The sequence below is a fragment of the Octopus sinensis genome, linkage group LG12, assembly GCF_006345805.1.
Source record: "Octopus sinensis linkage group LG12, ASM634580v1, whole genome shotgun sequence".
NCBI classification, from domain to species: Eukaryota; Metazoa; Mollusca; class Cephalopoda; order Octopoda; family Octopodidae; genus Octopus; species Octopus sinensis.
Genome location: NC_043008.1, coordinates 48,915,738 through 48,939,601, shown reverse-complemented (window position 1 = coordinate 48,939,601; position 23,864 = coordinate 48,915,738). Strand labels below are relative to the sequence as shown.

Sequence of the window (23,864 nt, the reverse complement as noted above, 5' to 3'; positions counted from 1 at the left end):
GAACCCGGAACCGCGTGGCTGGGAAACAAACCTCTTACTACACATCCACGCCAGCGCCTATAGTTATTTTTTATTATCTCTTCCCACAATTTTTTCTTTTCCCCACCCCACCTCATACCCACAACTACTTCTTCCGAATTCCTTTTTTAATTTTTCTATTTCTATCTCACAATTTTGCTCGTCGCCATTGAAACGTTTTACTTGAATCCTTCTCACTTATTCTCCTTTCCTTATCTTTACTTTCCTCTTCTTTCTCCTCCAAAACTTGCCTTTTTCTCTTCACTCTTTTTCCTCTCTCTATTCTATTCCAACCCACCCGCCAAAAAAAATCCCAGACGACAACCAGCCCCCTCCCCACCTTGTCCACCTTACAACACTCCTTTCAATTCCTTTTAACTTTTAACCTCAACCACTCACTCTCACCTAATCACCTCCCACCACCACCACCACCTTTCTTGTGCCATTTCACTTTTAACATTATAAAGTTATTTGCATGTCATACTTTTGGTTATTTTATCTTTTTCTTTCCAATTTCTTTACATCCTTCATTTTGTTACATTATTGTTTTTCTTTTTTCAACGATATCTTCTCATTCTTCAACTTTTTATTCTGTTTATATTCTTCTAATCGTTATCACTCTTACCGCCTCGCCGTTTCTGTTAATATTTTAATTATCACAACTAGTAACGTATTTATTTGTATTTATATTATCGCAACCTCCATTGCACTGATCCTTCCTCCACACCGTCCCTGTTTTTACAATACACACACACACATATATATATATATATATATTTATATATATATATATGACTAAGCGTTCACACATTTATTAGCCTTCTGTGAAGAGACGGTAGTCGAAACATCTGACCATGTTGTAAGAAGGCTTTAAACAGCAGTTAATTATTTTACATTGCTCGAAACACATCAGAACATCGTTAGTTTCGATCGAGTGTCCACAACCGAGAGATAAACATCTCAAAAACGTCATGTTCAGATTTCACTTGGAAATCTCCAGGCAGACTCTATAACCGATCCCAGTTATGTGAGTGGGTTGACGGACCGTCAGTGATGCTTCTCCTGGATAAATTCACAGATATTTTTTCCACAATTTCCAGCATTCTGTAAGTTATTGGCCACACATTAAACACTCACCGCTGAGATCAGACACCTGACCAGTCTTTAAACCTACGTGCCAATTAATGCTCAAAGTTCAACCGGAAAAATGTTCGCCAAAAGACTGCTGTAGCATTCCAAGTGTCCAGTTATCGGATTTGCCAAGATTCATACAAATTTTGATACATGCACATAGCTTGGATTTGTCAGCCATTTTAAAAGATTGCAGAGTTGTTCTGATGCAACGGTTCAAAACTAAGCAGGAGTTGGTAGCATGAAGTGTATTTCTAAAGTGACCGGAGGAGAGCGAAGGTTGTGGAGATCAACAAAAATTACGGAAGACTTGATCTTAGAAATTACAAAGGAGTAAATCTCATTGGTTTTCTGTGAAAGATTATGGAACCCACAATGAAGGAAATGGTGATGAAACGTTTAAAGGAACAATCAGTCTGAGGGTAACTTATTTTGGTGTCGACTATACTAGGTCAACCGTGCCAAAGATTCTCTTCCCTCCATAGATTCCAGTAGATTGTGTGTGTGTGTGTGTGTGTGTGTGTGTGTGTGTGTGTGAGTGCGATACATGTCGTAACGATTTCTATTGCACAAGCTGCCAGCCAAGGTTTCGCTGCTCGTCAAACCGAGAAGGACAAAATGTCAAAGCATCGGCAGCTCTCTGACAGATTTGTGGTCGAACCTCCGGTGTTCTCGGTCCCCGGACTCTATCCCGGCTCACAGCTATCGGGGCAGAGATGGCATCCGCAACTGCGAGCCCCGTGAGTCAGAATAGCCGTCCCAGCGCATCTCCCCAACGCCATTCTCCGAGACAACGCATTTTCCATTTCGTTCGCCATACCGATAGAATAGAATAGTCCTGGGGACGATTTGCTCGACTAAAGGTGATGCTCCAGCATGGCCGCAGTCAAATGACTGGAACAAGTAAAAGAAAGAATAAAAGAATGTTTCATTATACTTCATACCTCCTCCTCTTCACTCCCGTCTTCTTCGATTTCCTCTTCCTCCCCTTCTTTACAGGTTTTGTCTTCTAATTACCCTTAGAAGGCATTGGTCAGTCAACGGCTACCGAAGAGGCAAACCCCCCACACACCCACACATACGCGATGTCCCCAGTGACTGGTCAGTCCACACCAAATACATCAACAACCATTTCCACAACCAGTCAGCGGTTAAACAATTCAAAAAGATATTTTGTAATATTGAAATCGTGAAAATATCGCAGCCACTTCAAACTATGAAATAAAACGAAGAGAATTACTCAAGAAGCTTAGAGTCAAGAATATTGAAAAGGTTGCAAGACGCAACGAAAATTTTAGGAAAATAAAAATAAGAAATAAGTGGAAATTTTACCGGTGAGTGTTACATTATAAGGCACAAAAAGAAAATGACTCTCCCCAGACACAACAGAATATGCTTCAACACACGGACTCATATAAAGAATCTTGCAAACCAAATCCAAAAGCGAAACTTAATGACAATAATTTAAATAAATCATTTCCAGGATGAAGTTCTGAGTGAAATCTGCAGAAAATTCTAGATTAAGATTTTAGCTTAGTTGGGTAAAACAAAACTCCAAGCGGTAATTTTTAGCAATACTCAAAGCAAAGGGAAGATAATTTGTAGTCAACAGGAATTAATCTTTCAAAAAACCTCCATGTTTTAAAGGAAACCACGTTAATTTGTACGTAAGATACTTCACATGCAGCCACGTAGCCATCCGATTGCAACTGGGGTAGCTGAACAGGGGGACGGGCAAGAGCTCCTACTTAAATTGTGAAAGCGGACGAAAGCCCCATGCTTATATTTTTCGGGTTTTTGGGGGTTTGACGCTTAACCTGGTCAAAACTTCTGATATATTTGGTTTCTATTTTCATTTTACTTGTTGCAATCATTAAACTGAGGCCATGCTGGAGCATCACCTCGAAGAATTTTTAGTCGAATCTATCGACTCCAATATTTTTTTGATGATTTTCAACAAGCACATCGTTAAGCCTAAAAGGTCTTTCTACATGCTAGAGATAACAGCCAAATCTTTAAACATTATTTTTGTATAATTTCAAATAAACATCGACCACGAGGCTGACAGTGCGTCTTCTCAACAAATCGATGATTTCGAATTGTTGCTGCTGAGGTGGAGGTCGCATTTTTTTTTGGAATCGTTCTGTAACATTCCATTAGCTTTGAGTCTTTCTCTAATGTGTACTGGAATAATTTCATTAAAAGACCACAATGCTACGTATTATCATCTTCCGAATAAAGATCCTGAAAAGCTTCATTTTCGTTTCCTCGAAAAGGTAATTCGTTTGCACAAATAAGTTCTGGAGTTGATTTGTTCGACTAAAGGTGGTGCTCCAGCATGGCCGCAGTCAAATGACTGAAACAAATCGTCGTACGAGTAGCTGTGTGGTAAGTAGCTTGCTTACGAACCACATGATTCCGGGTTCAGTCCCACTGCGTGGCACCTTGGGCAAGTGTCTTCTACTATAGCCTCAAGCTGACCAAAGCCTTGCGAGTGGATTTGGTAGACGGAAACTGAAAGAAGCCCGTTGTACATATATATATGTGTGTGTGTGTATACATTTGTGTTGTTTGTCTCCCCAACATCGCTTGACAACCGATGCTGGTGTGCTTACGTCCCCCGTAAACTTAGCGGTTCGGCAAAAGACCCCAATAGAATAAGTACCAGGCATACAAAGAATAAGTCCTGGGGGCGATTTGCTCGACTGAAGGCGGTGCTCCAGCATGGCCACAGTCAAATGACTGAAACAAGTGGAAGGAGCGTAAAAGAATAAAAGAAATAGTTTTGCATAGATTTACGATTCATTTTCGGTCAGTAAAATTGTCATAATTAATGAACCAAGGGAAATAACTCAAGTTGGTCTTATAAAATTTTGATGCAACAGAGAATATTTCCAAGATGACTTAATTTGCAAGAAATAGTAGCCAAATCACACAGCACACTAAATATAATGCTAGATACATTACTTGTAAAAACATAAAGACGACGCAGGCACGGTTGGAAATGCTTTTGATTATAATTCTGCTGGATTTGGTCAGCCTTGGGCTAAACAATAACTTCATCCAACCACATTACTTTACAAAAATCATCTGACCAGTGGTCCTCAACTTTTTTAATATCTTAACTCGATCCAAAACCTGAATTTTTTTAAAAGGACCACATCCGAAAAAGTAAAACAAATCAATTGAAGAGAATTTATTTTTAGCGGGAAGACCGTCGCAGACCGCCAGAAGAATGCTTGAAGGCCGCTTGCAGCCCTAAAAGGCGCTGCATTAGGCACTGGCTCAACCAAAAGACTCCAAACCAATATTTAAATAGGCGTATGGCCGCCCTTTACTTCACGGTAACACCAACAGGCTACAATAACACAACAGATCCCCCACTCCACTTCATCGACCCCTTTCTTGCGGCATTAAACTGTTTTATTCTTCAAGTAGATTCAATCCTCGGGGTGAGGCCATCCTGAGGCCCCACCCTCAAACGTTTTAATCAAAAATAATCACCTTCCGGTTTCTCATTAGTCTGGTTCACAAAATCATCCTCATTTACGTCCGTTTACCATGTTGGCATGGGTTGGACGGTTTAACACGAGGTGGCACGCTGGGGAGCGGCACTAGGCCGCAATTGTCTGCTTTGGCATGGTTTCTAAGGCTGGATGCACTTCCTCACACCAACCACTTTAGAGTGCTCCACTGGGCGCTTTTTATGTGGCACCAGCAGTATTTAATTTATGGTTCTTTACATTTTGAATTCAGCTTTCTTGTATTTTTCTGGGGTCAACAAAAAAGTACCAGTTAACTTCTGGGGTTCAATCCCCGTAAAGCATCGTAAATGTGAAGGGAAAAGAACAGGTACGTTTACCCGAGTTATACCTCTTTAAAGAGTTACCTCCCTTCTTAAATCGATGAGGTCAACGGTCATTTCAACGATGTTTGTACAATGTACATGTAGAGATCTTCGATGTGGTCATTGGACCCGCTAGAAATAGATGTCACATCTCCCGCAAATCCCACATCTTCAGAAAGGAAAGTATACTGAATAGCGCAGTCATGAATACCAACAAAAAGGTAGGATGTTCATGGATGGAATGCCTTTAAACCAGGGTCCATGGAGTGGGGAGGTAAACAACAAAACAAATACAAATGCAAAAAGCATTGCCATCATTGGCAAAGATTTATGGTAGAAAGTAATTACTTTAAACGCCTATGAAGTCATAGACAGACATAGATACCTTTCTTAGCCCTCCTAATCTGGAGGACAAGGAGGGACAATGCACTGCCTGCTCCAGGAATTGAAACAAAAAACACTTATGGTAATGAGGCCAACAGCTTTACCACCAAGCCAAACACACACACACATTTTATATATATATATACACACACACACATATATATATATATATATATATATATATATATATCGCAATAGAGGACAATAAAAACAACAATTAGAATGACAGGCAAAAAAGATGGGTCATTTGTGGCCTTCTTTCCTCAGTCAAGTTCCAGAAGTCACGACTATATATATATACTACATATATATATATATATATATATATATTGAACTAAATTTGTAACTACTGCCTTCTAAGGATATTTCTTAATTCTTCCATCACGAACAGTGTATACTTGGTTTATATGGAAATCTTTGCTCAATGACTTATACACCATATGCTCAACTATTCTAGAAACAGCTGTAATGACACTTTATGCCTTATTTCTTAATCCCTTATTTTCTCTAACAACTCTGCAACTATGTTTGGATTAAAAATGACATGCTCCAACCCATGCCAGCATGGAAGACAGACGTTAAACAACGACAATGGTGATGATGATGATGATGATGGTGACCTAAAAAGATACCATATGTTTTGCTTGGTTCATTCTCTTTTTCTCCCTTTTATATATCAAACTAAATTTCTGTAGCTCACTCACAAGACATCAGCTGTGTAGAACCACATACCTGTGGAATAAACCAAGAACACAACCGTTCCAACACGTGAAGAAGGTAAAATATAAAAATAAAATAAATCCAAGACTGCCAAGTAATCATTCTGTTTTATTGTCTGTTTTACTCTTTAAGGCTTTCTGCAACAAACACTGCACCTTGGCACCTTGCTCCTCTGCACGAGAAATACACTGAAATAATTTCTCATCAGATATTTTGGCTCCACCTGGCTTAAACACACCACACAGTTTCTGGTCACAAGTGCAGATCGTAACGGTGCCATCGGAGAGGTTCTCTTCTCCAATACAGGGGTCCATCAGTAGAATGTTACCATCCATTAAACTAAATGTCGTCGATACAGGATGAGAGTGGATGTTGAGGGGTCGCCTGCTGTCGAAATCAACACTGATTTCAAGGGAGTCTTCATCCACAGTCACTTTAGGTAATTGGCAATTATAAAGAGCTGCCATCAGAGACAGGAGTGCCACGTCTAAAACATTACCATCATAATCAAGGCAGATCATGTCACAGTATAACACCCAAACTAACTTCCCAGGGGTGATGCACAGGTCCTTCAGATCTAAACAGTTTGAATTCTTTACTATATCAAAAAGCATCTGGCTTGTGCGTTGTGCCTGGTCCCCTGGAGGTCCTGGTCGGAAATTGGGGGAACACAGAGTAGACAGTTCCAAATTAGGTACAATGAAACCTTGGTCTGGTTCTTCACATTTCGGTATTGCCAGTTCCACTTTAATACCACATATCACAGCGGTATCTCCAGTCTTCACAAGGGCAGAACCATCGGCTGAAGAGATGTAACCTACAACGAAAAAAAATTGAAGACATTTTCTAAATACAAACAACACAAAGAATAAAAAGTTTTAAAAAACAGCAAAACAAATAAGATGTAAACAACAATAATACAAAATTAAACATAAATAACATTTCAGACTGATGATTAGTCCAACCCATGCTAGCATGGAAAGCGGACGTTAAACGATGATGATGATGATAATGACAGTTTACAGGAAAATGGGAAGGGGGGGGGGGGTCAAAACATTGAAGAATTCTTTTTGTTGGGTTTCTTAAGAACCACAGCTAATCCCTGATAATATGGAATCAACTGTTTAGCATTCAGACTACTCTTCCTAATGTTGTTTTTGTGACCCCCTTCGGTCATGAATGACCATGGGATTGCACCTAGAAAGTTACCCTCCGAGGAACAAGTCCAGGCAAGGTTGTTTTATGGGAGGCCAGCAGTCACCCATGCATACCGGACTCCCCTCTTTATGCCATTGATGTTATCCAAGGGAAAGGCAAAGGGGCCGATACAGCTTGGCACCTGTGACGTCACAACTCACTTCCACAGTTGACTGAACTGGAGCAATGTGAAATAAAGTGTCTTGCTCAAGAACACAACACGCACCCTGGCCCGGGAATCGAACTCACAACCTCACGATCGTAAGCGCGACACTAACTACTGAGCCATGCACCTTAACTACTCAGCTGAACAGAGGCACAGTATTGAGGGAGGTGGCTTTATGTCAGGTAATGAGAAGAGGCACATTGTGACTCTAATGGAAAAGGAGACAGGATGGTGGTGGTGGTGGAGTGGAGAGGGAGAATAAGGATGGGTGGATGAGTAGGTTCACAACTGCGTGAAAAGAGATGCTTAGAGATGAGGATAAATTTGAATGCAGGGGAATGGAGGACAACGGTGGAGATGTAGTCTCTGGTGAATCTCAGTTTGGGGGAGAAAGTAAAAGAAAACAGAACGAATCAAGAAGATTCAGGGCAGAACATAAAGGGAGGGGTGGGTGGGGTGGAGAGTAAAAAGTATGAAGAGTATAAGGCGTCGATAGTAAAACGGGTATGTTGGGTATTACATATTTATATAATGCAATAACTGGGGTGAAAGCAATGGAAAATATATTGGGTTGGGGCATGAATTATTGCCGCTTTTTGTTCAATAAATTTTATTCAACAAAAAATTTAAACAAAACGCCAAGTAGAAATTGAAGTGGATGGTGAATATGCTCCAGAATTATCATTTAAAGATGTTTTAGTTAAATGTTGTTATAGTTTGTGTTGAATAAATTTTATTTTTAAAAAGCCGCAATAATTATGCACCAACCTTATAATGGCGAAGCCTTGAAAGAGGGAGATAACTACTACAGAAGTAGGTTGATTACTTCCCTTGCTTAGTCGCCAACCTTTTCAAGCTTTTATAGGCGGTAATTTGAATTTTCAACAATACAGAAAAATAATAAATGTCTGGTATATATATGCACTCTACAAATAGAGAGCTTTATGTATATGCATTCTATAAAGAGAATGGTCTGGCGTATACATACATTCCACAAATAGAAAAATTCGGTGAATATACCTTCCATAAATTTCCAGTTCTTCTCACGAGAGATGAGAGAAGACAGCACAAAACAAAATGTTTGGAATGGAATAAACAGAAATTTTGACATAATTGGGGAATTAGTTAATCTGGTGCCTATGATAAAAGGCAATCCAGTTGTGACCATCCCATCATTTTGTAAATGGGAGATTACAAGTCCAATATGCCTTCTTATTTTTCTGTAGAATATGTGTGATTTGAGGGAGATTAGTTGCTTATTTCTAGCAAACCCAAACAACTGATGAAAGTCTTCCAGCCATGAGACTACATGCACGTGTTTCCTTGTCAACAGCCTTGTGTACGTCTGTGCATGCTTGTTCTGCTCCATGTGTCGCCTGTTTAGGTGTGTGTGTGCCTTCCTCTTTGCCATGCATGTTGCAATATTTCAGTTCGTTGATGCATGTTGCATTGTAACTAATACGGCTTTTTCGACATTGATCTCGTCTTCTTCTTAGAAATTTACGGATTTTACTTACACAAATGAAACAGGTGAGAACAAATAAACAAGGCTTTTTTTTTCTCCAAGTTTAAAATGCGACGTTTTTGTTATATCCACATTCAACATCATCATCATTGTTTAACGTCCGCTTTCCATGCTAGCATGGGTTGGACGATTTTCACTGAGGGATGGCGAACCAGATGGCTGCACCCAGCTCCAATCTTGATCTGACAGAGTTTCTACAACTGGATGCCCTTCCTAACGCCAACCACTCCGTGAGCATAGAGGGTGCTTTTTACGTGTCACTGGCACAGGGGCCAGTCAGGCAGTACTGGCAATGACCTTGCTCAAATCCTTTTACACATGGCACCGGTACAGGTGCCAGTAAGGCGACCACACACATAAATGCATAAAAGCACACACACAATAAGAAGCACACGCACACATAGACACACACATACGCATCCATTAGATTCCTCTTCCACACATACACAGACAACATGTCAAACAGAAGAAGCAAGCTTCAGGGAAATGCCTGAAGATTTTTGGCAAGACTGAGACATATTCTGAAAGACAGGCTGCAGATACACAATACTCAACCAGTGGGACATAGATGACAATCCAAGATTCGAAATCCCTGTTCCATGTGGCAGAATATTCCTCTACACTTATAGTATTATAGGGGCAGTGGGGGGAGGGGTACACATTTGCCTGGTATCACTGCATTTGTTATGGGAGAGAAAGATTTAGGGGTAAGGATTACCCATCCATCCACTCCCAACATGACAGGAGGTTGCTGGAAATCCAGTCTAGCTGACAGCCAGTTTTTTTGTTTTCTCTCAGAGTGAACTACCCCACAAGGCAGCGTTTATTCGGGGTGGTGGTGCTGGTAAGTCGTCTCCACTACAACCACGAATAAAGACCCTTATCTACTTGCAGAGGCATGTATGTATGTGCAGACAGACACAAAAATACATCCAACACACACACACAGTTTTTTTTTTTTATTTAACATTATACCAAAGTCATCAAATGTTATGTATTGGTTTATTAACAAAACCAGAAATTGACAGGAAAACAACCAACACGGTGAGACGAGTTTTGTGTGTTTCGATAAGGCACATCTATAAACACACATAAATATCATAGACATGTTTGAGATTAATCGGGTTTGTTTAACAGAAATATATTCTTTTATTTGTTTCAGTCATTTGACTGTGGCCATGCTGGAGCACCGCCTTTAGTCGAACAAATCGACCCCAGGACTGGACTTACTCTTTGTAAGCCTAGTACTTATTCTATCGGTCTCTTTTGCCGAACCGCTACGTTACGTGGACGTAAACACACCAGCATCGGTTGTCAAGCGATGGTGGGGAGGGGGAAAACACAGACACACAAACATACATATATTTATATATACCAGCTCCTTTGGTTCTCCGTCTGCCAAATCTACTCACAAGACTTTAGTGGGCCCGAGGCTATGGCAGAAGACACTTGCCCAAGGTGCCACGCAGTGGGACTGAACCCGGAACCAAGTGGTTAGTAAGGAAGCTTCTTACCACACAGACATAAATAAACGGACGATCTGAATGCAGGTTAAATCAGCTGGAAATTCTGTCGACTGAGTTGGGTTCAGCATGTGTTGTGTTCCAACTTATTGGGAACGTGTGTTATGGCAATAATTTCGATACCAAACAAGGGAAAGCCGTCGAATAATAATAATAATAAAGGCATGATTCGATTATGTATAAGGCCAGGTATTTATAAATGGGATATATTTAAATGGAAGTTGAGAGAGAACCGATTGATGTTTTATACACGATGTGTCCAGAGAGAGAGAGAAAGTGGTGGGGAAATAAAAAGGAATCAAGTCAAAGTGTTTGTGTGACGGGAATTTGTTACCTTGAAACATCCCTGCTCCAGGAAATGTCCAAATAGGAACACGAATGGGTTTATAACTGGGGAAATATAAGAGAGAGGGTGTGTGTGTGTTTTATAAGAGATGTTTATGTTTCTCGAATCGGTCGATTTGCCGCGGGAAATGAATTCTAAAAGGAAACTTTAAAACAGAATGGTGTGATTTATAAATGGACAAATAGTTACCAATATTGACAATGATGGATCGCGACTCGCCCAGTTCCCTGCCGTCGGGTCTGATGTCGTTCTTGAGGAATTTCCTCAGATATTCCAAAGGTTGAGCAGCTTCGAAATCCTCCGCCATTCTTTTCGGAAAAGAAGCACTCTCCTGTCACGTGACCTGCCTCTATTTCCGCTTCCGGTTTCGTTTCGGTTTCGTTTCACCGTTTGTTGATTCCGTTGTCTTGGTTATGAGACGCTCTTTAACGACGAAATGGTATTAAATATTTATATGTGGGAGAGGAAGAAATAAGGATTTTACTCTCGATAAAGCCTTGTTTTAAGAATAATATGTTGTAGTTGGTATGTGAATGCAGTGTTGCGAGCAAACATTTAAATCAATTGAAATTTGGGTACTACTTAAGAAGAGCGGTCCCGGTGCGCGCACTCGCGTAGTTGCGCATCCGCAATAGCTAGTCGTGGCTAGTCGATACTTACTTTGTGTTTTTGTATTTTATTTACTTTGTTTAAATTATTTACTTTGAGTTTTTGTGTTTTATTTACTTTGCTAGGTAGTCATAGGATCGACTAGTCACGACTAGCTGGGGCGACTATGCGAGTGCGCGCACCGGGACCACTCTTCTTAAGTAGTACCGAAATCTGTTTATGACATGTTTTGACCCGTACAAAGGCTACATTCACAACGTTTTGACCCGTACAAAGGCTATATTAATGTAAGAAATTAGAATGTTGTATCTTACTTTAATTGTGCCTCTCATCGTTCCGATGTTGATAAAATAATTACGTGGAGGATTAATATAACTATTCCTATGATGTATTCTAAGTGTGAATGGAATTATAATAGAAGAGGAAAGATTAGTGTCAATTAGCTTGGTCATGAGTCTGGTGTTCTTAGTTCCATCAATCTACTGCCTTTGATTGGTAATTTTTTCCTGGCCCCAAAAGGCTGAAAGACAAAATTAACCTTAGTAGGAATTGAACTCAGAGCAGAGAAAGTCACCACAGAACCATTTTGTCTGAGGCTCTAACAATTCTACCAATTTCACAGACATTCAAAACTCATGCACCAAACCAACTGTAGTTCAGTCCAATGATGCCAACCTCTCATATTTTGGCAATGGAACCAATCATGGTCTCTTTTTGTAAATCTAGTTTTTTAACCTGGAGAAAATGTCGTAACTCCATAGGAGAAAGGGTTGGTATTTAGGATATTTATGGCGGCGAGCTGGCAGAAACGTTAGCACGCCGGGCGAAATGCGTAGCCGTAATTCGTCTGTCATTATTACGTTGTGAGTTCAAATTCCGCCGAGGTCAACTTTGCCTTTCATCCTTTCGGGATCGATAAATAAAGTACCAGTTACGCACTGGCGTCGATGTAATCGACTTAATACTTATGTCCCTTCTATGTTTAGCCCCTTGTGGGTAATAAAGAAATAGGTATTTAGGGTATCACCTCCAGGAGGGGATGAAAGATAATGTTGGGTGAGATTGAAACTCTGACTGTGAATAAACAAACCTAAATACTAAAAGGTATTTGGTGCCATTTCTACCATTCTTTACCAGTATCTTCATAAAGATTTCCAACATGACAAGACCAGACATTTGTAGGGATCAGGGGACAGTCAGGTATATGAACCCCAGAATTTAATTGATATTTAATATTTTATCAACGCTGCCTGGACAAACCAATGATCTGGAAATAAGTGATTAGAATTAATTTAGACTGTAGTGTCTTTGAGAAAGGAAAGGAACAGTGAAAAATGTCATCATAGGTCTGAATAGATAGTGTCTGTGTCTATCTCCCCAACATCGCTTGACAACTGATGCTGGTGTGTTTACATCCCCGTAACTTAGTAAGTACTAGGCTTACAAAGAATAAGTCCTAGGATTGATTTGTTCAACTAAAGACGGTGCTCCAGCATGGCCACAGTCAAATGACTGAAACAAGTAAGAGAGTAAAGAGTAACCATTTAGAGTGGAGTAGAAACCTACAGAATCGGTCCCTAGAGCAGTGGAAGATTGTTATTTTCTCGGACAAGTCATCCTTTACAGGAGCCAGTCAGGCAGGCCTGGTATTAATCACATTCAGATGGTGCTTTTTACATGCCACCAGGACAGGAGCCAGTCAGGGGCCACTGGCATCAGTCATGTTCGGATGGTGCTTTTCACATGCCATATATGTAGAAGGACCTTCTACTACCATGTTCTTAATGATGAAATTAACCTCTCTGTCTATATATCTACCCTCTTTGTAATGTTGGCAAATGAAATAAGTATTAAAATGTGCATTGTCCATTTAATTTTAAAAATTCTATATGCGGCTGAAGATTGCTCGACATTTTAAAACTGATGTAATACTTACAGTGTTTAATAAAATGAAGTAGTATGAAACGATTGTACTACACTACCTTGGATATCCTAGTTGCTTATTTTGATTATATACATACATACATACATACATATATATATATATATATATATATATATATATATATGTATGTATGTATGTATAAACAAATGACAAATGATTGAGGCCTTCAGCAACATGCCATGTTTGAGTAGAAGACCCATCAAGGCAAGTGAAATTGTAGATGTGGCAGATATTGGTGTCACACAAATGGCACCCATGCCAGTGACATGTAAAAGCACCTATTACACTCTTGGAGTGGTTGGCATTAGGAAGGGCATCCAGCCGTAGAAACCATGCCAAATTAGACTAGAGTCTAGTGCAGCCTCTCAGCTTGGTCAAACCGTCAAACCCATGGACATTAAATGTTGATATCATCATCATCATTATCATTTCATTGTTTTCACATTGACTTTTTCAAATATGCTGCTTGGGTCTGACCGAATTTGTTGAGGCAGATTTTCCACTGCCAGGTGCCCTTCCTGTTGCCAACCAACAGCTGTTTCTAAATGAGGTAATATTTCCCCATGGCCTGACATATTTTCATGCCTGGAAATGAAAAACTCTGCCTCCAAGACAAGAAGACACAAACACACACAATCACATGTATACATAAATACAATACATTCATGACATGTAGGAACACCATGTTTTGTTATGCAACCACAATATCTTACAAAGTATACCAAACGTTTTTATGAGTCACTATTGTACTCTACCTGTGTTAGCAGTGCTCCTCACATCACTTGTTTCTCTAGAAATTATAGCCAGCACTGATTCTGTTATATTTCATATGCGAGACACCTGATGTCAACTACAACGAGACTGAAGATGAGGAATGGGTAATGGGTGTATATTACATATCTCAAGAATTTTGGCTCTTTCCTCAACACACATCCAGCCCATTAACCATCCAACCCATTAACCATCCACGATACAAATCAAGTCCACTCTGTAAAGTGGTTGGTGCTAGGAAGGACACCCAGCCATAAAAACTGTGCCAAAACAGAGAGTGACGCCCAGTGCAGTCTTGGCTGGCTCCAGTCAAACTGTCCAACTCATACCAGCATAGAAAACGGATGTTAAACAATGATGATCAGGATGAAAATGATGAAGCTTGTTTTGGTTTCTGTCGATCAAAGTTTCGTTTGAGCTGAGTCTGTAGTAGAAGACACTTGGTCAGCAGGATTCAATGTGAAACCATTAAATGAAAACAAACCTTTTGGCCAGAGAGCACTTGGCCGTGCTGGTATCATGCAGAGAGAGAATAAGTCATGGTAGGCCATAAAATATTATACAAAGCAATGAGAGAAAATAACAACAAATAAATTGAAGGGAATTTAAGAGAGTTTATTCAAAAATATACAACAGACTTTCAGGTTTCATTTAAATATAATCACAGCAGAAAATGTTATTGGTGAGCATCACAGACAAAGGTTCTAGCAACACTTCCAGGGGACAAGAAAAACATGATCAGGAATATAATATCAAAAGCAACACATGGAATAACTGGACAGGTGTAGAGGAGTAGATAAATGAAATGTACTCTGTGATAACTCTGCCAAGTGTGTGTGTGTCTCAATCATTCATTCGAAAATATACGAAAAAGAGGCAGAGTGTGTGTATATGTGTGGGGGGGGGGTGAAAGAAAATAAGTGTGAAAAGAAATAAATAAAAAGAAATTAAAAAATGCAGAGACACCATCTGCATGATAAACAATAGTTAAGTTTATGTTATCTTTAATTAGAATCCGGTCCCTTTTGAGTGTTGTCGGTCCCTTGTGACACAGCGCAATCTGTTTCATAGTCAGGTCACCAATGACTAAATCAGTGACCCTACCAAACCCACTTCGTCCAGCCATAAGTAAAGAGGATGGGTTTCGGGGCCACTCTGTAGGATGAAAAACAAAACCTTTCAAAGGGTAGATAAACTCAAGAAAGTAAACAGCCATCTGATAGACTCTCGTTTTCTCTCTCTCTCTCACTCTCTCTCTATCTCTCTCTCTCTCTCTCTCTCTGCATGCGTTCATGTGTAAATAATGTTGCATGAAGCAGCTTTCATTACAATATATTCATGTAAAGTCATGTTTAATATATTTGATTGTATTCAGACATGATAAGACCTGTCACTGCGAGACTAGTCTCAAGAGAAAGTTTGCCACCGAGACTTGAGTAAATACACATTTTTTGAGTGATGTCATTAAATCATAAGACACATGTGTTTCTGTTTCATTCTGCTTTGTCAGCTATGGAAACTAACACAATCACTCACTGTTATTCGTTATTCATTATTCATATGGTATTAGGCAACTTAAAGCCATGGCAGAAGAAAAATGACCAATGTATTACAGAATAGGATTGAACCCGGAACCTTGTGGTCGTGAAGTGAGCTACTTACCCACACAGCCATCCCTGCACACACACACACACAGAGAACTATATTGAAAATCCCAAATAATGAATGAGAAAGTTGCCTGCTGTGCCTGCCAACACCTCTTCATTGACGTTCATAAATATAACGAAGATGTTTGATTTTAAATACCAGAATCCCTGAGATAAAAATCTTTTGTCGTTAAATAAAATGTAAAAAATAAAACAAAAAGATACATAAAAATATAGAATATATTAAATTGTATAAAACACAGAGAATAAAGTCTGAGACTGGATGGATCAGGATGAAGCATAGCTTAGAACCGGTTGCAACCATTCCTCTACCTGTTCGATACTGACGGATTTTCTTTCTGCATAACTGATTACCTGGAGGAAGAGAGAAACAGAAAAGAGAGTGTGAAGACGGTGGTGGTGGTGGTGGTGATGATGATGGTGATGACTATGACAATGATGACAAAATCACAAACACAACACATCTCACTGCTCAGACACACATCCGGACATTTCCCTTTTCTATACACAAAGAGAAACATTTTTGTCACCAATAAAATTAAAACAGGATTGAATTTACCAAAAATCTGGGGCTTCCCTAAAAAGGATTCCATTGTGATGTTGTGTTGACAGATGATCCAATGGATAATAAGATTAAATAATCTAAGCCAAAATTAGGAACAAAAACCATGAAGATTATTAGAAATTGTTTTTAATCCTTTAGTACTCACGTTATCATGAATTAATCCTGCATAATCTCTTCGCTTTGAAATTTTGATGATGTGATTGCTTATTTTTAGAATGGCATTACAGGGTAAGTTTGAGAAGCCAGATCTGGTTACTTTTATCATAAAACAGGTAGAATATTTGGGCCAGATATCATCATCATCGTTTAACGTCCGCTTTCCATGCTAGCATGGGTTGGACGAATGACTGAGGGCTGGCGAACCAGATGGCTGCACCAGGTTCCAATCTTGATTTGGCAGAGATTCTACAGCTGGATGCCCTTCCTAATGCCAACCACTCCGAGAGTGTAGTGGGTGCTTTTACGTGCCACCGGCACGGGGCCAGTCAGGCGGTACTGGCAACGACCTCGCTTGAATCTTTGAATATAGCTGGATTGAATACTGAAGGGTTAATCTTTAATCTGATAATCTTCTCCCAAGTGTTGTTCTGTATTGGCTCAACAACACCCTGAATACACCCTGCTCAGCATCACTGATACCCTTTATTGACACTACATGATACATGTACAGATAATGTCAAGATGTGGGAAGCTGTGAGTGTCAGACAACATGACAGGTGTTGGGGATTCATCATTGATTTCACCTGTATACATAAGTAATTTACTTACCTGGTCTTTAGCAATTTTGCCTGCAGAAAAGTAGAATGATTTGGGGTGTGAAAAGTAGAGTCCCGAAACGGATGCTGCAGGGTACATGGCAAGGGATTCGGTCAGTTTGATGCCAATGGAATCAGCTTCTAATAATTTCCACATGGTCAGTTTTTCTGTGTGGTCAGGTTGGCTTGGATAGCCAGGGGCTGGACGGACACCCTAGGAGAGTGATTAAATATAAAAGGTAAATAAGAACAAATACAACAAATATATATAAAAAAAAAGCACATTTAAATATAAGAAACATTTTCATAACAGCTGATGTGTCTTTTAGTGTAAGAGGGGCAATGGAGGGACCATCTTCAGCAACAGCAGTGGCACTTGTGGTGGTGGTGGTGGAAGGAGGGGAGGGGAGGTGGAGGAGGAGGAGAGTATCCCAGCCTAGCTCTGACAGAATATACCTGGATAACCAACAGAATAATAAAACTGTTCTACATACCCCTTACACACCCAGATTTAACTACTTCAAAGAGAAAGTTCTACTGGTACTCAGATGATGATGATGATGATGATTTTATTTTCCACAGGGGAATCATAAGAGGGAGACATTACCTGGACAGTTAACAATTTGTGTGAGAATCTACATAAAAGATGAGGATAAAGAAAAAGAGGGTGAAACGAGATGAAAGTATGGAGAATATGTAAGGAGTGGGAAGACATGAATGACTGAGTCTTTCTGATACGGGATATCCCCCTACTAGGGCCATTCAGGTAAATACTCAGATCCAGGATCACTCTGATCATAAAGGGTCCCAGCCCTTGCCAACTGATGTTCTCCAATCTACAGATGCAGGCTTAGACTAAGATCAAACCATGAACAGTGACAGAAGATATAAATACTTGGTATTTTATTCTATGGAGGTCTTGGGATTCCATATTCTCGGTATTGAAACCCCAATATTGGCAGCGAACATCTTCATGAAGTTTCTCCGCAAAAGCCTGAAAAATAAAGAAAAAAATACATGACTGACGACTGGGGTTAGCTTCATGGATCCATTTTCATACACACACATCAACATCAACATCAACATCAAATGGAAATTGTAGTTGTGACCCCTGTGCAGGTAGCACATAAAAAGCACCATCCGATCGTGGTCGATGTCAGCTCCTCTGGTTCCTGTGCCAGTAGCACGTAATGAGCACCCACTACATTCTCGGAGTGGTTGGCATTAGGAAGGGAATCCAGCTGTAGAAACACTGCCAGATCAGATTGGGGCCTGGTGTAGCCTCCTGGCTTCCCAGACCCCAGTCAAACCGTCCAACCTTTGCGAGCATGGAAAACGACAGTAAACAATGATGATGATGATGATGATGACACACACACACAGTGTAGAGTGAGAGAGAGAGAGAAAGATGTATACCAATACTAAATACCTCTGCCAACCGATCCGATAGTACTTGTATCATAAGTTTATTGTAATCATCATGATTTTCAGCAAACCTGGGAAATGATGGAATATTGGATTAATTAATATTTAATTATCTCATGTTTTTACGAAGAAAATAAATAATGAGTTTCTTAATCAGATGTATCAATCAATGAAAGATTTGTGATAGTATACTAATTTAAATATGCTAATTGAGGAATGCTAATTAATATGTATATCTTTGATTACGCTAATTACTCTAGCTGGAAAATTTATGAAAATTAACATTTTATAATTGAATGCAAAATGATGGTTGTGAAATGTAGAATAAAATACAAATTGTAATAAATCAAATTTTCAAGTAAAGATTATTTGCCAACATAACATGGCAGTCCTGGTTTAGGACAAATGTTGCTGTAATTTAGCCCCAGGAGACATCGTCTCTAGCTGGCTATACGACACGATATGTGTCCTTATATTTTCGAACCAGGGAATCCAGCACTCAGCTCAAGACAATATCTGTGTCTCCTGGGTCTAAATTACAGCAACATTCGTCCTAAACCAGGACTCCCTTGTTATGTTGGCAAACAATCTTTACTCCAAAGTACTGTTGCTGAATATCTCTTGTTGTGAGATTTAAAAATAGTAATTTTCAAATCAAATTTTGTTATTCTTTTAGGAAACAACACCAAGTTATATCCTAAAATAAAGGAGTTATCTGTCAGTAGATAGCAAAGTATGGAATGGAGTGAAGTTTGAACTCATGACTGTGTGGTTAGTGGTGAAATACCTTAACCACACAACCATTGTTTTTCATATCTAATTTTAAATGAATTAAATATATTATAGACTTGTTTTTAATTCTCTGTTAAAAGATCCTTTTCAGCAAAGTGGAGGAACATGAAATAAAGAACCTTGTCTAAGGACATACCACACCACTCTGGCCATTAATCAAATACAGGACTTTACACTCATAACCCCCATATTTTAATCACTAGGCCACATTTCAGACACCAGGCCACATTTCACACACCAGGCCACATTCTATGCTACACACTTTCACATATCAGGCTACATGCCTTCACATACCAGGCCACACATCACACAACTTCACATCTAGGCCCCAAGCTTTCACATATACAATAAAATAATAATGAAAAAGGAGACACAGAACTGCAATTGATAACTCACTGGTTGCATAAGGTGTCGGCCCCGATGCCTGCAGTGACGGCAAACAGCCCGATGTGGTCGGTCAGTCCACTCTCGACAGGAGCAACGAAGTCGGATAAACAATAATGTGAATCTTGGTTCTGGACTTTTTTGGCCTTTAAAAATGAAATGGAAGAAAAAAAATAATGGCAGAGAAAGAATAATTTTTATTCCAAGGGAAGGAATTGAAGATGGCCCGTGGGTGAACAAGTGGAGCTATAAACAAGATAACAGGGGAATATGAATTAATGAGGAAATCTGGGATAAGGAAGGAGCAAGAAAAAGCCACAAGGAAATCTATTTGCTAGAAATAGCAGACAAATACCCTCACCATCATCATCATCATCATCATCATCACCATCATTATCATCATTATCATGATCATCGTCATCATCATCACCATCATCACCATCATCACACCACCACCATCATCATCATCATCATCATCATCATCACCATCATCATACCTGCAGCCATAGCTTAAAAAAAGGTAAGACATATTCGACAAGGTGGTCCTGGATGGAGAGTCTTTGAGGAAATTGATAGGGTTCAGTGATTGGCCTGTACAATCATGATTGATAGGGGACTAATCTACAACAGCAACATTTGGTTCTGAAGGAAAGAAATTGTTTTCCAAGCAAAATAAACAGAAATAATTGAATAATTGAAAAACAAAAAGGATTTTTTGATTGTTTTCAAGAAAGATTTGCTTTGATCTGTCAAAGGAATTGGTCTCTCAAATGGCACCGACCAACTTTGAGGGGAACTTGTTGTTAGGAGAGAGAAAGGTAGACACCTTGGCTCAACACAATAGCATTGTAGAACCTGTTTACAGCCAGGTGGCCTGCTTATGAGGAGAGGATATAAACGATTGACTGAGCTATCAGTTTGTGGTCAACTGTTAGACTGACCTTGGTCAGTCTATGGGAGAGAGGGCAGGGGGGACGGGAGAGGAAGGAGTTTAATTAGGGAAGTTGTGGACCAACATGAGGATGATGATCATCATCATCATCATGCAGGGGAGGGGAGTAGAATGATGATGACTAAGAGAATAACAATGACGATTGGTGGTGGTGGTGGTGGTGGTGGTGGTGGTGGTGGTGGTGGCGGTGGCAGCAGCAGGGACAGTAATGATGATGATGATGATGATGATGCCAATGAAGATGAAGAGGAAGAGGAAAATAAATGAGAAGAGAAAATGATGAAAGCAGGGAGAAGGTGTGGAGAGAAAGAGAGAGAGAGAGAGAGAGAGAGAGAAAGAAAGAAAGAAAGAAAGAAAGAAAGAAAGAGAGAGAGAGAGAAAAAGAGATGAGATTGTAACAAATTGTTTTTAAAAAGCCGAGCAATTGCTGTTTGTAAAACATGTCGTTAAGTGAAGCAGAGCAAATGAAACAATTTAATTAGCAGAAATTATCCCCTGAAACCTCACTTCACATCCCCCGCAGCCATCAACACCCCCCGCTCCCCTCAGAAGGTAGGAAATTTAGATAAAGTTAATTATCTTTGATAAAATTAGTTTGTTATCGTCATGAAAACATTTTCAAAACAATCATTTATAAAAATTATATTTTAAAGACGCAAACAAAATTAAAAAAATATATAAAAGACAGATAAAAAGAGTGAAATATATATTTCTTTGACATTATCGTTTAAATAATAAACTTTAATTATTTTCATCATTTTCCAGAATTTTATTTTTGTTCATAGTCTTAAAATTTTTTCAAACATTTTTGTTTTGCTTTCATTTCCTCAATAGCTTATTAACATAATTATGAGAGAAGAAATAAAAACCGAAAGTTAAGGTGGAGGCATAACCATAAATAGCTTTTAAGGCCCCACCTTATCCCCTTGCTCCTTTTAATACAGAAAGAAACAAGGGCGTAATAAAGGGAACAGTTTTATTGCAAGTTATCAAAATTGGATGGGTTTAGTTTAATGAATGGAAATAAATGCCATTTCATAATGTTGATGTGTATATTAAGCATATATAAGTATATACACAAGTTGCACATGCATATATATTATAGGTATGTATATATATATATACATAAATAGATGGGGGTAGCCGTGTGTTGAAGAAGTTAATTTCACAATCAAATTGTTCTGGGTTCAATTCCACTGTGAGGAACCGTGATTAACCATTTTAGTCTTGGATTATTTGATACTTTGCAAGTAGAATTTGGTACAATTTGAAAACTGTACAGAAGATTATAGTGCATGCATATGTATATATATATATGTATATACATGGAGGCACAATGGCCCAGTGATTAGGGCAGTGGACTCGCAGTCATAGGATCGCAATTTCAATTCTCAGACCAGACATTGTGAGTGTTTATTGAGAGAAAACACCTAAAGCTCTACAAGGCCCCAGCTTGGTTGCTTGGCATTGCCGTTGTAAAGCCCAACATTCAAAGATCATGCTTCACCACCTCATCCCATGTTTTCCTGGATCTACTTCTTCCACAGGTTCCCTCAACTGCTAGGGTGTGACACTTCTTCACACAGCTGTCCTCATCCATACGTAACACATGACCATACCAGTGCAGTCGTTTCTCTTGCAACCACATCTGATGCTTCTTATGTCCAACTTTTCTCTCAGGGCACTTACACTCTGTCACGTATGCACACTGACATTACGCATCCAGCAGAGCACACTAGCTTCATTCCTTGCAAGCCTACACATATCCTCACCAGTCATAGTCCATGTTTCACTGCCATGTAGCATGGCAGTTAGCACACATGCATCATACGGTCTACCTTTCCCTCTGAGCGAGAGGCCCTTTGTTACCAGTAGAGTTAGGAGCTTTTTTACGAGGGGCCAGCATGAGTGCTCTTTATGTGGCACTAGTGGAAGTGCTCCTCACATGGCACTGGCACTTAAACACACATACGTCAACCCACCCATGCCACTCACCTGTTGTCTTAAGCCATAAAAGACTGCAATAACTTTTCTGTTCTCATCATAAATTTCAATATCGTCCCCATTGGAATTGGCACGGTAAAAGCCAAAAACACCATTCGCTTTCAAAGACTTTTCTTCAATGATTTTCTTCAGCAATTCTTGAGCATCGTCAAATAATTTCTTGGCCATTGTTCCTGATGATAACAACATAATTATAAACATCACTTTTTGTTCATTAACAATAAAGAATTAAAGCAGGTGGGGGGGGATGTATAACGAGATTATGATTAATAAATTATCATGAGGGTAATTTTTTTCTACTTTGTAAACATTTTAATGTTCATATCATCATCATCACTATCATCATCATCATCATCATCCTCATTTAAAGTCCGTTGTCCATGCTGGCATGGGTTGGGCGGCTTGACTGGGCTGACATGCTGAAAGGCCACGCCAGGTTCCTGTCTGATTTGGCATGATTTTCTATGGTTGGATACCCTTCCTAATGCCAACCACTCTGAGAGTATAATGAGTGCTTTTACATGGGTGACATTTGCGTGACACCAGTATCTGCCATGCCAGTTTGCTCAGCTTGGTGGGTCTTCTTCTCAAGCACGCCATAATGCCAAAGGTCTTGGTCACTGCCTCCATGAGGACCAACACTTGAAAGGGGCTTGGCCACTTTGCTTCCATGAGGCCTGCTCGAAAGGAATCTGTTTCAGATTTGATGGTCATGCCCGGAATATCTTTAATTAGCTAAATCAACACTGAATTGGACATAAGCAACAAAAACAACAATACACATACATACATACATATATATATATATATATATATATATATATATATATATATATATACGACGGGCTTCTTTCAGTTTCCATCTGCCAAAGCCACTCACAAGTCTTGGGTCAGCCCTAAGCTATAGAGGAAGACATTTGTCCAAGGTTTCACACATATAACTGGACCCGGAACCACACAGCTACACCTGTACCTGCTCTATCGTCTTTTTGAGGACATGTATAGCTCAGATATCATAGCCATACATACAGCATGAATGAGAAACCAACAGGTAACAGTCATGGTTGGAGAGTCTTTTATGATGGGTTGCTCAATCAAGACTGACCCGGGGCTAAACAACAACTGCAATGATTTCAAA

General features: G+C 39.5%; 2 protein-coding genes across 2 annotated transcripts in view; both read right to left on the bottom strand.

Annotated features, from left to right (window-relative positions):
- Positions 1 to 6,188: 6,188 nt before the first annotated feature.
- On the bottom strand, positions 6,189 to 11,197 carry LOC115218021 (exosome complex component RRP43). The gene is made up of 2 exons (XM_029787770.2): positions 11,047 to 11,197; positions 6,189 to 6,917 (listed from the first exon to the last, which is right to left on the bottom strand). The coding sequence occupies exons 1-2, from the start codon at positions 11,162 to 11,164 to the stop codon at positions 6,199 to 6,201; spliced, it is 837 nt and encodes a 278-aa protein (XP_029643630.1). The 5' UTR covers positions 11,165 to 11,197; the 3' UTR covers positions 6,189 to 6,198.
- Positions 11,198 to 14,776: 3,579 nt separating this feature from the next.
- The window catches only part of LOC115217904 (methionine synthase-like), a 46,407-nt gene continuing 37,319 nt past the window's right edge, over positions 14,777 to 23,864 (bottom strand). The window contains exons 29-34 of the mRNA XM_036507910.1: positions 22,718 to 22,899; positions 19,783 to 19,916; positions 18,599 to 18,665; positions 18,065 to 18,163; positions 17,183 to 17,383; positions 14,777 to 16,203 (exon numbers count right to left, since the gene is read on the bottom strand). Of these exons, the coding sequence (XP_036363803.1) occupies positions 16,117 to 16,203; positions 17,183 to 17,383; positions 18,065 to 18,163; positions 18,599 to 18,665; positions 19,783 to 19,916; positions 22,718 to 22,899 (770 nt within the window). The 3' untranslated portion in view covers positions 14,777 to 16,116. The remainder of the gene's footprint in view (positions 16,204 to 17,182; positions 17,384 to 18,064; positions 18,164 to 18,598; positions 18,666 to 19,782; positions 19,917 to 22,717; positions 22,900 to 23,864) is intronic.

Bases quoted from the DNA above. Each gene is read 5' to 3' on its own strand.
- LOC115218021 (XM_029787770.2), bottom strand. From the start codon at position 11,164: ATGGCGGAGGATTTCGAAGCTGCTCAACCTTTGGAATATCTGAGGAAA. The intron at 6,918-11,046 runs GTAACTATTTGT...TTTTCGTTGTAG, and splicing joins ATCCATCATTGTCAATATTG to GTTACATCTCTTCAGCCGAT.